The 15,126-nt window shown below is 41.3% G+C and overlaps 1 protein-coding gene across 1 annotated transcript in view; it reads left to right on the top strand.

Annotated features, from left to right (window-relative positions):
* The window catches only part of ptprq (protein tyrosine phosphatase receptor type Q), a 54,499-nt gene that overhangs the window by 28,718 nt on the left and 10,655 nt on the right, over positions 1–15,126 (top strand). The window contains exons 33-53 of the mRNA XM_034686312.1: positions 1,733–2,014; positions 2,452–2,572; positions 2,678–2,832; positions 2,961–3,106; positions 3,228–3,399; positions 4,797–5,117; positions 5,208–5,483; positions 7,255–7,406; positions 7,692–7,833; positions 9,092–9,367; positions 9,463–9,834; positions 10,108–10,217; positions 10,801–10,987; positions 11,093–11,331; positions 11,482–11,551; positions 12,000–12,158; positions 12,381–12,672; positions 12,762–12,835; positions 12,927–13,026; positions 13,197–13,325; positions 14,413–14,457. Of these exons, the coding sequence (XP_034542203.1) occupies positions 1,733–2,014; positions 2,452–2,572; positions 2,678–2,832; positions 2,961–3,106; positions 3,228–3,399; positions 4,797–5,117; positions 5,208–5,483; positions 7,255–7,406; positions 7,692–7,833; positions 9,092–9,367; positions 9,463–9,834; positions 10,108–10,217; positions 10,801–10,987; positions 11,093–11,331; positions 11,482–11,551; positions 12,000–12,158; positions 12,381–12,672; positions 12,762–12,835; positions 12,927–13,026; positions 13,197–13,325; positions 14,413–14,457 (3,820 nt within the window). The remainder of the gene's footprint in view (positions 1–1,732; positions 2,015–2,451; positions 2,573–2,677; positions 2,833–2,960; positions 3,107–3,227; positions 3,400–4,796; positions 5,118–5,207; positions 5,484–7,254; positions 7,407–7,691; positions 7,834–9,091; positions 9,368–9,462; positions 9,835–10,107; positions 10,218–10,800; positions 10,988–11,092; positions 11,332–11,481; positions 11,552–11,999; positions 12,159–12,380; positions 12,673–12,761; positions 12,836–12,926; positions 13,027–13,196; positions 13,326–14,412; positions 14,458–15,126) is intronic.

The following is a 15,126-nucleotide window of genomic DNA, read 5'->3' as shown; positions in this document are numbered from 1 at the left end:
TTTCAGAAAATTGACAGTAGCAAGACTCACATATCCCTTCGAGCCACCCAGTGGTATCATAACAATGGTGTATATGCTGTTTTGTAATGACACAGCACAATTTTATAATTTATAAGAAATGTATTCAAATTATTTCACGGACCCCATGCTATGGTTCGCGGACCCCCAGGGGTCCCAGGACCCCACTTTGAGAACAACTGGGCTAGAGTACAGTAATTGAGCTCTCAGCCTGCAGAGAAAGTTGTGAGGCACAGGACCCCAAGTTCTCTGCCCCACTCCACTGGTCACACTAGAACTTAAATATAAGACTCGTTGAATCAAAAGAGCACATTACAAGGTTAATGTACCATTTTCTGTGAATGCATGATTATGAAGTGAAGGAGAAAAGATGTGAAAGAAGTTGTGCAGTTGTGTCTTTTCCAGCACAGCGTGCACTCAACTTTCAATGAATGGGGATGTGTTTTGTTAATCGGGTCAGGTCGCACGCAGCCATGTTGGAATAATTTTCCAGGACTATATGTGATTTTCCAGGACATTTTACTTTTTCTCCCATTTTCCAGGTGTTTTCCAGTACTGGAAAACTGGTCAACTGTTTTCCAGGTTTTCCAGGACGCGTGGGAACCCTGTCAAATGTAGTATTAAATGTGTTCCAGGATTCAAACACATGTTGGGAGTCTGACAAATTGTTAGCAAAAGAAAGTAAAAACTAGGCTATATTTCATGTTATGACAACTCAACTCAACTCAACTTTATTTATATAGCACCTTTCATACATAAAAACATGCAGCCCAAAGTGCCTCACAGAATAACAGAGACAGAAAGCAACAGCAATGGTAAAATTATAAAAGGCATGATTGTAAATGAAATACTTAAAAATAAAATAAAATCAATACAGTAAAATTATTAAAATAAGTAATAGTGGAAAGAAAAGTTAAAAAATAAGGTAGTGTTAACTAGATCAGGTGAATACAAGAAATACATAGATAAATAAATAAATAAAATAAATAAATGTTAAAGCAATGGTCCAAATAATAATGATTCAAATAATAATAAAAATAATAAAAATAACACTTAGCTGATGTAATATATTGTCTAATTTAAGTGACCTACAGATAAGTCACAACAAACAACTTATATTTGCATTCAAACAATTTCTACCCAACATTCTTGTTAGCTAGCTAACATAAATGCCAGTTACAAATTGATACTATTCCAAATGTATCATGTAACATATGTTGATGTTTACAAGGAGGTGTTTGCATGCTAACCTGAGCTGTTTTCTTAAAGTAGTGCGTTATTCATAATAATTATTGCTTTAACTCAGAAATCAGAGGAAACATTAGGGGAAATTTCAATCATCCTTGCTTTCAATATGAAGTGTTACACGCTATGAAAGGCAAATTCTTAGCTAATATACTGTTAGGTAGGCTTTGGTTCAGTGCTAATGTTAGCTGTTGTGCCTTAGGCTGGCTGGTAGTAGCTGATGAGTCATCAAATATTTTGTCTTAGCTTCAAATATGGCTCTATTTTCAACAGCCAATGTCTTTTTATTTCATGTAACTTGTAAACCTGGAAAACAGTAGTACAACATTGTATTTGAATTAGCATTGCATGACATGGCACATGAGTTTCCCCGCCTTAGCTTGGCGTCAGAGGCAAATGGCTAATATGTAAACATATTATATGATATAGATTTTCAGTGAAGGTGCATTTTTCTGTGTTCTTGCTCCAGTCCCAGGCAGCCCTCCATACGGAGTAGCCTCTGAGTCAGTCAGTCCCAGTGAGGTGAATGTGACCTGGCAGCCTCCTCTGATGCCAAATGGAGTTATTACCCATTACAGCCTGGAGCTTTGGAATTCAACTCACTACCTGAACCTCACCTCCCCAACCAACTACATCCACATCACACATCTAAGGAAATATGCTCACTACCGGGTTCTGGTGCAGGCGCACACACGTGTCGGGCCTGGAAACTACAGCAGCGAGCCTCTCAACATCACCACTTTGGAGGATGGTGAGAGGGAGGGGGTGGGGAAAAGAGGAAGGGGGGAGGGATGGTTTGTTTTTAGCTCCAGCACCCTGCATGGTTACATCATGACTGAGTTCAAAGGGCGTCTGATTAAATCTGACTTTCCTCTCCTCGTTTCCTCCTCACTTACATCTCTCTGTTACAGCTCATGCTAACAATGTTACATAACAGGTTTTTGTTGCTGCCTGGCACTCGTGTCTCCCATCAGTACTGCGCAGCACAATCAACAGAGTTATTACAACTTCACAGTTTTTCATTTCAGGGCTGTATTCCCTCTGGCTTGTTCCTGAGAGGCAGATTGAGGTTCTTATTTGCCCAGTGCAAATATACTTGAAAAAAATCATTTGTCGGTTCAGTTTCTGTTGAAATGTCAGCCGACTGTTTGCTTTATGTTGCTGGAAAGTCTTTCTCCTGGGTCTCAGCTCCAGACACACCTCCTCAGTTCCTTCAGGCCAGGAAGTTGTCAGACTATGAGGTAGAATTGTCATGGCAACCACCACTTGAAGCCAATTCAAAAGTACTCTACTACATTGTCAGAGTTTGGTGAGTATCATGATCTGCCTCTCTCAGTCTGTCACTCACTTCCACTATATGTTGAAAAATAAAAAAGGAACACATCACAACACAAATACTTTCTGTCTCTGTCAGGAATGAAACAACTGAGCTGTGGCAGAATACAACTACAACATCTGTGGTCATTAATGTGGACTCACAGAGCCGCTACAATGCCTCTGTCTCCAGCTGGACCAGGCTGGGAGATGGAGGAGTACTGATCTACATCAGCTTTACCACCACTGACGCAGGTGTGTGATGCTTGTTGAGAAATGTTTGACAGATAGCTTCATCATCCTCACATACAAAATATTTTGTGTTCTCACTTACACAATATTTGTCTGTGTGTCCTTTCTGTATCCGCATCCCTTGCTTGCAGAACCATTTGACCCCCCACAGAATGTGACTTTTGCAAATGTGACTGCCTCCTCTGTCACCTTGCTGTGGCACCCACCCACTGAACCTAATGGGATCATTGTACATTACACTATTTACTACTCTGAGAACAACACTGTGAATAAGCAGGTGAGACATATACTGTAAAACAAAGCAGTACTCTTTCATTTAATTAAAAAACAAGTAACTTTTGTCATAATGTGAATGCTGATTTGTGGAAGTATCCTCAAGGATCTTTATGTATTCACAGAGGGTTCCCGTTTCAACCTTACCCGACCCAGACCTTCCTGATTCAGCCTTCTCCTACACTCTGGCTCGGCTGATTGGGGGCACGAACTACACCTTGTGGATGACCTCCAGCACAGTGCAGGGAGATGGAGGGGTCCAGAGCGAGCCAGTAACCATCTTCTTACCGGAGGATGGTCAGTCAGACAAGCCCACATTAACACAATCCTACCAATCGTGTCAAAAACAAATTAAATAGAATAGAAAATAATATGAAATGCACACAGAGGATTATTTATTTACATACAGTGACTAGGAGTCTAACTGAAGTCTGCACACTTTTTTCAAAACTCTTTAACTTCCAACAAAAAAATTGCATAAAAACTCTGCGATTGAAGATGTAACTTTCAGCCTGTTAGTTAAAGGAGATAACAGTCTGTCTGGCAAACTGGCTCTATTTTTGTCCGTCCCTGATTCTCTGCCTTGACGACAGCCAGTTTGCGTTTCCTTTTGCTGAGCATGATGAAAGTTGTGAGAAATAAAAAAAGAACAGAAGAAAAGGGGAAGAGTGCACAGAAGTGTTTAAAATATGATGTCAAATAGAAAAAAAAGCATGATGTTCTATAAGTATAGTCATTGTGTGTCATTTTGCAATTTTATGCTGCCACTGAAACCAACGTTTGCATTTGATGAGTCTAGCCATACGTTTTTTTGTATTCTGTGTAAAGCATACAGTGTAGACAGGGCTGATCCCTTTGTTTTTATGTGATTTTGGGAAAAATGGTGCAGACAGCTTCCACAGACTCTGTCACATATTTGTATGTTGATTTAGTTTTAGTTATTCTTGTCCACATTTTGCTTGCCTTCTCTGAATGATAACTGCTCATACTGACTCTGTATCTCTGCCTGTGCTCTAGCTAGCTGCTCCACTCTCAGCCAAGTACCAGGAGCTCCAGGACACCTTGTCTCTCCTGTCCTGCCAAGCCCAGCGGGGGCTCACTCCCCTGGGCTCAGACCCCCACACACACCCGGCCTCTCACATCCACTCATTCATCATTTTTTTTACCTCCCTTTCCCCTTCATCTCCCCTTTTTTCTGCTCTGTTTGCTATGTGTTACTTTTTGAGAGGCCATGACGATGAACAGGATGAGTATTTTTTCCTCAACCCTTTTCTTTCCCTATGCGAAAGTTTTCCTCCTAAATACTTCTACCTGTCTCTGATGAGGCCATGAAATGTATTTGATGTTATGTCTGTGTCTGTTACCTGTTTTACTTTGCTGTGTTCCTGAGTTGCTAAATGTATGCCATGCTGCATCTTTCTACTTGATGTGCTGTTGCTTTGTTTTGTTAATCACGACCATGCTGCCAATAATTATGACAGTGCTTGTGACAGATGATGATAATGATGATAATGATGATGATGTTGATGACTGGTGTGCTGTTCATTTTCCCTCATGTGTCAAGAGAGTGTACAGTTGATTGATGCCCTAATTTACCTCCTAATTGTAAACTCACTTTGATTAGGAGGCTTTGAATGTGTGCTGTCACTAAGGGTTAATAATAGTAACACAGTTTTACCTGTCTCTCTCTTCAGTACCAAGTGACTCGGTCAAAAACCTATCGGCTCAGATCTTCAGCTCTACAGTCATCATCGTCAGCTGGGACCCTCCAATTGAGCCGAACGGCCGCCCATACTACCTGCTGACCTTACAGGAGGCCGGCATCCACCCAGATGTATCCAACCAAGGCCCCCCAGTTGTAAACAAGACTGTCAAGCACACAACGACAGACACTGTCTTCCTGTTCACCAAACTCAGGAAATATTTCCCTTATGTGTTCACTGTTACCCCGGCAACTAGTGCTGGCGCTGCCTACAACCACACCAGCACAATGTACCTGAGAACGGATGATGACAGTAAGTTTTTTTTTGCACAGCTATGCAATCATGGAGTAGAGTTTATGTACTTATTTTGACACTGACATTTGTTTGTGTGTCGTTCTTCAGTTCCTAGTTCTGCTCCGTTGCTGATGTCCACCAGGAATCTGTCGTCCTCCTCTATCAAAGTGGTGTGGAAGCGCCCTCTGGAGGCCAACGGGGAGATAACAGAGTATATTCTCACTCTCATTGGCCCAGGAGGATCCAACACAACACAAATCCCCAGCACCTCGTTCATCTTAACAAACCTTCTCCCATACACAGCTTATAATCTCACTATTACTGCTACAACTCGCAAAGGCTCAGGACCTAATCTGCTGCTTCAGCTGCACACTGATGAAGGAGGTTTGTATTGAAGCGGGTTGTACTTTTCTCTAATGTAAAGCCTACTGAGATGACATTGATTATGGAGCTGTGTTCATTTTAGGGATGTCAAAAAATGAGTTCAGTTTGATTAATTAGTAACGAAAAAAAATAATGTTAATAAAATATTGTATAAACATATATTTAAAAAATACAATGCAGATCCATTGCTTTATGAGATTATGAGACCTCATATGTTATTGAATGCATGTTGTGCAACTGTCCACAATAGTTTTGAAACATGATGAAACACTTGACATAACCTCAATTGGCAATTCCATATGAGCAGTGGCGTGTCCGGAACTTTTTGACCGGGGTGGCCCAACTGAGGCTCTCACATAGGCAGGGGTGGCCAGTGCACTTACACATAAATAACTATTACCCTTTCTGTCTTCACAACCTACTGTCATTAAAGTATTAAACAGTTGTTACATTCCTTTTAACTTAAAAAACAAACATGACAAAGTGGCATAAATCTTCTAAGCTTAATTCTTTAAGGACTTACAAAAGATGTTTTTTCAAAGTCACCTTTGAGGGCACTAATAAAGAAATCGACTGTCAGCCTTTTAACTCATCCCAAATTATAGATTTTAACAGAAACCCCACCTCTGACAAGGCAAACGGCTAATCATAGGTTGTTTTCGAATCGGCCTGCTACATACTACTTACTAATGTAGTAGGCAGTAGGTACAGCCTACTAAATACTGCGTTTGAATTTAGTATGTAGTATGAGTGTTCTGTTCGATCTGTTATGCAGTATGCTGGGCCAGACGTTACTGAATTTCCGGTTTCGGAAAGTGGAAGTAAACAACGGCCAAGCTGATAGAGAAACTGCTTCTTTAGCATCCACTTATGATTTAAAAAGTTAGAAGGAAGTTTATATGGAATTTAATAATTTTCACAGCCCCTAAAAACTGAGTTCCTCCCTTCAAAAAAATAATAGAAAAGAAAAAGCGGAACGAGCACTGTGCATTGTGGGAAACAGTACGCAAGGCAGACGGGTCCGATGCATGCTGTCAAATGTTCCTGTATCAGTAGACATCTGGGGAGTTTTGGCATACTGCAGATTTTGCTCTTTTTCACATACTACATACTACATTCTGAATTGTGGCCAAATCACTACTTACAGTAGGCGGTTTTGAAAACAGCCTTAGTTTAGGATTTTGGTGTGGCCCCTGGGGTGGCCAATTGGATTTCAAGGGGTGCCAGTGCCACCCTTGGCCACCCCTCTGGACACGCCACTGCATATCAGAGGATAAGATCAGCTGAGATCACTCGGCAAAGGGGGTCAGAATACTTCAGAGAGAAAAAAATTGCTGAAAGTGCAACTTTCCTCCTCTGATATAAGGTGCTTTTGTTGTGATTTTTGAGCTAGTAAAAGTTGCTAATGTCATTCAGGACCTTCTTTGTTCTTTCCCATCATTTTAATACTTAAAACTAACAACAGTTGCCTTCATCTTTACGACAAGGAGAAAAAAGTAGAAAAGTAGAAAAGTTAACATACAAGGCACACACTGGAGGAGAAAATAGAGGGGCCAACCAGCTGTGTGCACAGGGCTGCAGTGCAGATTTATGAGTGTGTGTGAGGAGGCAAGATGTTCAGATCAAAACAGTATTGAGATTCAAAACTTAAGTTAGAATAGAGTATAAGCTATACAAGTATTCTTATTCTGATGCAGTTCTTCTCAGCTTGACAGCACTAGTTTGTTTATTAACTGTCTTCTTAAATCAACCCTCTTTCTCTATGTTTCAGGCCCCATGTCTCCTCCCCGTAACCTGACGATATATAACCACACAGCGGTCTCTGTGTGGCTGAGCTGGGAGCTGCCCCTGGAGCCTAATGGAGTGGTGATACAGTACGGCTTCAGGATCCGAGACCTCATCACACACACCGTCACACACAGGGTAACGTTAATTTCACACACTGTAAGCTACTCCACAATAATAACACTGCACACACTTACACACAATCCAGAGACCCACTCAGTAAGAGTACACACTTTCACACGGAGGGTGGCTCTAATTTCACACCTCAGATACCAGTCTGCAGTATTATTACACACACACACACACACACACACGTGCTGATACAATAAGATGTTATCCACTCGAGGATTCACTCCTGGATGATTTAATCTCCTATCTCACTTTTTTTTTTATGTGTGTGTGTGTTTGTTTGCACAATTGTAGAATTCCTCAGGTCCTTCAACCACAGAGTATCTGTCAGGCTTCAGGCCTCATAGCTCCTATGAGATCAGCGTGTACAGTTACACCAGAGTGGGCCACGGGAATCAGTTCAGCAGCCCGGTGACCTTCACCACTAACGAGTCAGGTAATTTTCGAATTGCCTCCTATTGAGAGGGGATGAAAAAAATGGTGAGAGGTGTTAAGTTTGGGTCTGTTTCTAAATATATCTTTATCATATATCTACACTGTAAACCCGAGCAAGTTGAAATGACTCAAAATGTTTGTGGTAACTGATTACATAAGAGTTTTTAATTAGCGGAAATACAACTTTTGAGTATAACTGAAATTATAAAATCCGATTTCAGTTTACTCAATTGTTTTCTTCCTTTTTTTTAATTTTCAAGTTTCCCCAACTCAAATGTATTAGTTACATTTTTTTATATGTTTAATTCATACATACTAGATGGAACTGAATACATGTCATGTTTTGGTTTGTTTTGTCCTTGTGTTTCATGCCTTGGTTCCTTCCTGTGTTTATTCTGTATTTGTTATCCTTTGTCTCTCTTGAGTGTTTAGTGATCCATGTCTCTTGTTGTGTTTTCTTAGTCTTGTGTTTTATTTTGTAGTTCTGAATCCTTGTCTCCAGTTTAGTTTTACGTCATGTCCTTGTGTGTTTCCCTTCTTTTGTGATTCCCCTCATCGGTAAGTGTTCACACCTGTGTTGATGACTCTGTGTATTTAATTCCTCTGGTTCCCCTGTCCCTTGTGGGATCATTGTTTGTCTTCCCTGTACCGGTAGTGGTTTGGCATTGTCTTTACTCGTTACTTGCCGCTTCGTGAAGCACAGCCATTGTGGTTTTTCAAGTGTGTGAAGACTTGCGTGGTGACGTTGATGACGCCATACGCAGCATCCCTCTGTACACTCAAAAGTTGTTATTTGGACATGGATATTAACTCAATAAAATTGATTAGCATATAATTAAAACAACATGATTTGTTAAGATAACTCAATAATTAATTGTTGGTTCAACTAAATAGTTGGTTTTGAGTGCTGTACCCTTAATGGCTATGAGTTAGAAATACTGTTCGGGTTTACAGTGTATATTTGAATAGTACAAGAAAAGAGGAATGTAATTTCAGGTACAGAGTGTGATAACACGAGAGCTCCAGGCTTTGTAATAAAAAATATATTAAAGGCGGTAGCGATTTTTAGTAAAAATGTTGCGAGTCAGTGGAGTTGTCTACATTCAGCTCGTTTTCCCATATTGCACCTTCTTGTTTAAGGACTATTTGATTCAGCAATTTTGAAAATCAATTACATTCTCTCATCTTAAAGCAACAGTACGCTTGAGAAATGTAATGCTAGCATAACTCATGTGACTGTCTCACTCCTCGGTCTGCAGTGTCTGACGCTGTGGGGAACCTGTCTTGCTCTGGTGTCAGCTGGGATTCAGTTCAGCTGTCTTGGGAACCTCCAGCTAACCCTAATGGGCAGATTCTTTTTTATGAGATCCTTATGGAGGTAGGCTCGCAGTACTCCACACAGCAGGCTCACACACCAGAGTACATGGTGACTGGGCTGTCACCAGACCAGGAGTATGCACTCACTGTGTCTGCAGTGAACTCAGCCGGACCTGGAGACAGTATGAACTGTACTGCTTTTACTCTCTCTGAGTCAGGTAGTGAGCCTCATATTTTGGTTTCTTATTGCTAATTAATTCACATTATTAATATTATGCATATTCACGTCAATTCCTTTTATCTTTGTCACCAGCCCCTGCTGCCCCTCACTTGCTCACCATATATCAGATCACATCTAACAATGTGACTCTGCAGTGGGCACCACCGCTCTCTGTTCCAGGCCTGCTGAAAGAGTACCACATCATTGCACAGCTGCTTTCCACTGTTTGTGATCCAAACATGCTGACTACCGCACAGCCGGACCCAGAAGACGAAATGACCCCGGACTGTGTGGACTCTGAATCGTCTGTGTCATTGAACGCCTCAGATGCTACTGAAGGGATCCTGAGTGTCACACTGCATTCTCTGGCTAAATACAGATACTATCGCTTCAAAGTGGCTGCAGTGACCAACGCTGGAGTTGGAGAATACACAAACTGGAACTATGCACGCACCCTGGCTGGAAGTAAGAAAACAGCATGGGTGATTTGACCTTTTTGTGCTGCCCGGGGGAAGAATAGCCAGTTAGTCATACTGTATCTGACCTCTCCTGGTTTTACAAAGCATGCAGAGAGGTCTTAAGTATTTAAACTCTGTAACTGAGAGACATAGAATAGAAGGAACCCTATTTATATAGTCATTGTAGATTTAGAGATGTATTAATAAAACATTATAGATGTTATATAATTCTATTAGAATACACGTTATAAGCTTTTTGTGTTCTTTCCTCTTCCTTTAGACCCTGATGACCCACCCAGAGACCTGACAGTGACACGCACCTCCAGCAGCCTTCACATTAAATGGGACGCCCCAGCTGTTCTCTCTGGACCAACTTCGTATCTTGTGCAGGTCATTTTATTTAATCTCATTTCAGTCAGGCGCACTCTCATCATAGATTTAACCCTTTATTGCTTAATGGATACACAGTTATGCTTGGCGCTAGGAGCTAAGCTTTTAGGATGCTCCCCGGGTTAGCCTGGCTTTCCAAGGAGTGTATTGTAAAATCCCCCACTAGGGTAAAACAAAGCTTTTAGACTAGGAAGGAGGAGGAGGCTGGGGTGGTGGAGGCAAAGCTTTGCCAGCAGGCAGCAGAGTGTGAAGCATAGATTGGTGAGAGGGAAGATATCTGTAAAGAAATTGCCTTGTTGAGAGAATGGCTGTGATTGGTTTTTAAGTAGCAGTAGCTGAAACAATGATTCCATAAGCCGACTGTCAGCTTATTACAGCTGGGGCATATGACTTTTGTGTCATGTATGAACTAACACAAACTTGATTTTACACAGATAAATACACAAACGAGAACACATCACTAATTATGTTTGTGACTCTATTTGAGGTTCTCAGAATAGATCAACTTAAAAGGTCAATATGCAATCTCTACAAGCTGTTAATTTGGTCTTAATTATTTCTATGAACTCTCTTGTGTTTCTAGGTTAATGGTCCTGATTTGAACATCTCAACAGTCCGAGCCCCTGGAGAGTTAATGACCGTCGTTGTGACTAACTTAACAGCTTTCACTCGTTATATTGTGACTATCACCGCCTTCACCGGTCCACTGCAGCTCGCTGCTGCTGAAGGAAAAGCCATCGGGCCTATTGAAATTCAAACAATGGAGGAGGGTATGCAGAATTTAAAATGTAGCACTTCAGACGGCTGCTGCAAATGTTTAAAATGACCAAAATATATTATCGTTTTTCTCTTTATCATTTCCAATCTTTACCCAGAGCCCAAAGACCCTCCCAAGAACGTGATCTTATCAGTAATCCCAGAGGAAGTGAACCGTGTGAAGGTGACTTTTACTCCTCCAGAGGAGCCCAACGGAAACATAACCGCCTACTTTGTGTACATCTATGAGAAAAATAAGCTGGTAAAGAACGCCAGCCTTAATATCACCCAAAGAGACCAAAACAAACTGACTGGTGTCATTGAAGGACTAAGGGGAGGACAAAACTACAGTATACAGGTAGAGAACACACACAGGCACGCACATACAGCCAGAGCTGTAGGAGAATCAACCTCACAACCTTATCCTTGTTTATATTGGCTTTTTCTCAAACTCATTTCTGTGCTTCTCCATCACCTTTCTTCCTGTCCTCTGTTTTCCTGTTTATAGATTTCAGCAAAGAATGGGGCTGGGAGGAGCCCACCCAGTCCACATGTCCTGATCACTACAGGGGTCAAAGGTAAAAGGCTCTTTTATTGTATACTCCCCTCTGCTGCACATTGTTTCCCTTTCTCTTGATGCATTAGTGCCTCATGGTAGATGTGAAGCAGAGAACTCTTACAGCAGCAGGATGCAGGCCTGCTCTGACACAGCAAATGTAGCTCAGCAATACCCAGACGTGTGCTGCTGAAGTAGAGGTGATGTTTAAGTTGTCAGAGCAGGTCTGTTTGTCATGTTTAATATGTAAATGCAACGAAACAAAACAACACCTTCACACATATCCTCTGTGTCTTCCTGTGTGTGTGTGTGTGTGTGTGTGTGTGTGTGTGTGTGTGTGTGTGTGTGTGTGTGTGTGTGTGTGTGTGTGTGTGTGTGTGTGTGTGTGTGTGTGTGTGTGTGTGTGTGTATGTGTTTCTGTATGTGTGTGTTTGTTTGCTCCTCTGTGGTCACACGTGCATGTTTTCTAGCCCCGGCCAAGCCAACCCAAAGACCCCAGGCAGTGCAGGGCCATGGAGGGGTTGCTATGGTAACCCACAGAAGTATCACCATCCACTTGCCTGCCTGTTTCTATAGTGACGACAATGGGCCAATCACAAAAATCCAGGTCATCGTAGCCGAGTCAGGGGGTATGACTCTTCAAAAACATTGACATCCATCACTTTTGGTTGAATACTCTTGGGTTTTGGTTGTGTATGTGTTAAAAGCCTCAAGAAGAATCCCGTCTTATAGTACGTCACTTTGCTCTGAGCCAAAGACAAAATGTGAGCAAAGCCAAAGGGCTTAGTGTCGGCAGAAATTTGAATCACTCTACCCTGCAACACCTGTCTTCTACTCTCGTCTCATCACAGTGAAGGACGTCCTGAACCTGACCAACTGGAAGAATGCTTTCCTTTTACGTCCTGCTCCTTACCTGACTGACAAGGGGTTCCCCAACCCGCCATGTTTTTTGGGTGACGGCGCATCACGCACAGATACACATGTCGGAGGTGGTCACAGAGTGTCCAGAGACGTCAGGCCCCGAGTGAAATACAATCACACTGCGGCAGGAACGTACATGATCGGAGGAAACGATGACTGCGTGAAGGAGAACAACACTGAAAGTTTGTGTAATGGACCTCTGAAGCCAAACACAGTCTATGTGTGAGTGCACCCAACACAACAAGTTGTAAACTTAAATGTTTTTACTTGTACGTATAATAGAGTGCTGACTCTGGACTGTTGTTCATCAGGTTCAAGTTCAGAGCCACAAACAACAATGACCAATCTACAGACTCTGAATACTCAGAGCATGTCACCACTGCAGGTATCTATATTTGTCCCTTTAGTACTCCACATCAAAAAGTGAAAACAGAAATATCCTGTATGTCTTTATCACTTTTTGTCTCTCTTTTTAGTCGACGGGCTGCTGACCAGAGATGAACAGATTATTCTGGGTGTTCTGCTCTCCTTCTTCTTATCTGTTCTACTCATCGTGATCATCTGTGGCTCAGTCAAGTAAGATATGATCAGGCATTTATATGTTTGCTAACACTCATACAGTTACCAAATCTATGAGTATACAAACTTCACATTACTTACTTTGCAATAAATCAACTTCCTTATTCTTTTAATTTTGTTTCCACATTAACCTTGTTATCAATCAATGTGCTTGATTGACATGTCAGGATCCATCAGCGCAAGAAAGAGGGCGGGACTTACTCACCCAGAGAGGCAGAGATCATAGAGACCAAGTGTAAACTGGATCAGCTGATCGCTGTGGCAGATCTGGAGCTGAAACAAGAAAAACTGAACCGGTGTGTGTTTTGTTTTAATCTTAGCGTGTGTACTTTAACGAAACATAGCACACACAGTTTTGACTGCCAAAACTGGGAGCACTTCCATTGATTTAGCTGCTCCAGACAAATCACTGATTCACCATAAAATAAGAAAAAAAAACAGACTGTCTTTGCTGCAGCCAACTTGATGTGCGCCTCTGTCAGCACAGGCGGTGTTGTAGAGTTTGTGCAGAAAATAGAAGCAGTCGCTCTATAGAACAAAACAGCATCATTTTAGCTTTGTGGTTTACTTCAGTTCTCTGCAGAACAGACAAGTCCTCCTGTCTACTTCTCTCCAACCAACGTCTCATAGAAATTCAATGTCATACCTTTCTTGTTCTTTTTTTAAGCACGAGGTGGTGCACAGTTGGCAGGTGCAATAAGCACTACAGTTGCTGACATACAAAGTTGTGGTTTATCAAGGTCCCTGGTTAAGGGTGAGAAACTAGGAGAAAGAAATCTTTTAAGATGAGTAGCAGAAAACAATGTTTTGCTTTTGTTGACTAAAATATAATTTTGCATAATATGCCTAATTGAGGGAAGTTTCTGAAAAACCTTCCCTTCCCTGAAAATCAGTCACATGATGACAAAGTAAAAAGTAAAACTATAATTACAGAGACACTATGGTGATGTTAAATGTGTCTGTTTTTGATGAAACTAAATAAACGGGTACATTTAAAACTTGACACCCATGAGAGAGAATAAGACTCTCAACAAAATAAAGTGCTCCAACTTGTCAGATAACTCTCCATTATCTCATGTGTGAAAAATGAATATGGCTGCCTCTTTTGAACACATTTTTGCCTGCTGTCTTTCAATAATTTATGCACTGTGCGCTGTTTCACTTCTCAAGGCTTGTTGGTTTCTGACAGTAGCATGTTGTGCTCACTTTAAAGCTGCCTCACCTATCTTTTGAGTTCAAATTTCTACACCTTTCTAAGCACAATGTATGCTTGAATAACAAGTTGTCTTTTTACTCCCAACATAAGTGGCACAAATAACTTCTGCAATGACCTGCCTTGGCTTTTTTTTTTCATGTTCTCACAGAGCACTTTTCTCTCACCAGGTACTCTTCCTTCTTCTTTAGACGGAAAGAGATTTATGTGATCCAGTAAGTTGAGCTTTTGGCTGAGTGTGCTTTGTTGCATGTTTACTCTATCTTTCAATCTAATCCAATCCATTTTATTTATATAGCACATTTTAAAAACAACAAGGTTACCAAAGTGCTACACAACAAATACAAAGAAATAAATAATAGTAATTTTTTAAATTCAGTACATTAAAAGACAAACAGAGACCAACACAAACTCTCATGCTGTATTAAAAGCCAAGGTTTGGCAAATGAGTTTTAAGACGTGATTTAAAAGTATCCAGGGTGGGGGCCATTTTGACTTTGGTGGGTAGCTCATTCCACCGTTTAGGAGCTACTACTGAAAAAGCTCGGTCACCCCTCGTCTTTTGTCGGCTTTTTGGCACGACGAGATGCATCTGATCAGCAGACCTCAGTGCTCTGGAGGGGGCGTAGATGTGTATGAGGTTAGAGATGTACTGAGGTGCCAGACCATTTAGTGACTTAAAAACAAACATTAAAATCTTTAAATTAATTCTAAAATGGACAGGGAGCCAGTGGAGGGATCTTTCATTCATCACTCTGTGTGCTACAACATTAGTTACCCATAAAGGCAATCTACCGGTTGTTTATTAAGTCTTTGGCTGAGGTTGACCGTTGAATGACTAGTGGAAGTCCAGATTTTGTCCTCAGCCTTCTCTGCTTCCTCCA

Source organism: Notolabrus celidotus, chromosome 6 (genome assembly GCF_009762535.1).
Source record: "Notolabrus celidotus isolate fNotCel1 chromosome 6, fNotCel1.pri, whole genome shotgun sequence".
NCBI lineage: Eukaryota > Metazoa > Chordata > Actinopteri > Labriformes > Labridae > Notolabrus > Notolabrus celidotus.
The sequence above is the reverse complement of the archived record's forward strand: the minus strand, read 5'-3'. Positions and strand labels throughout refer to the sequence as shown.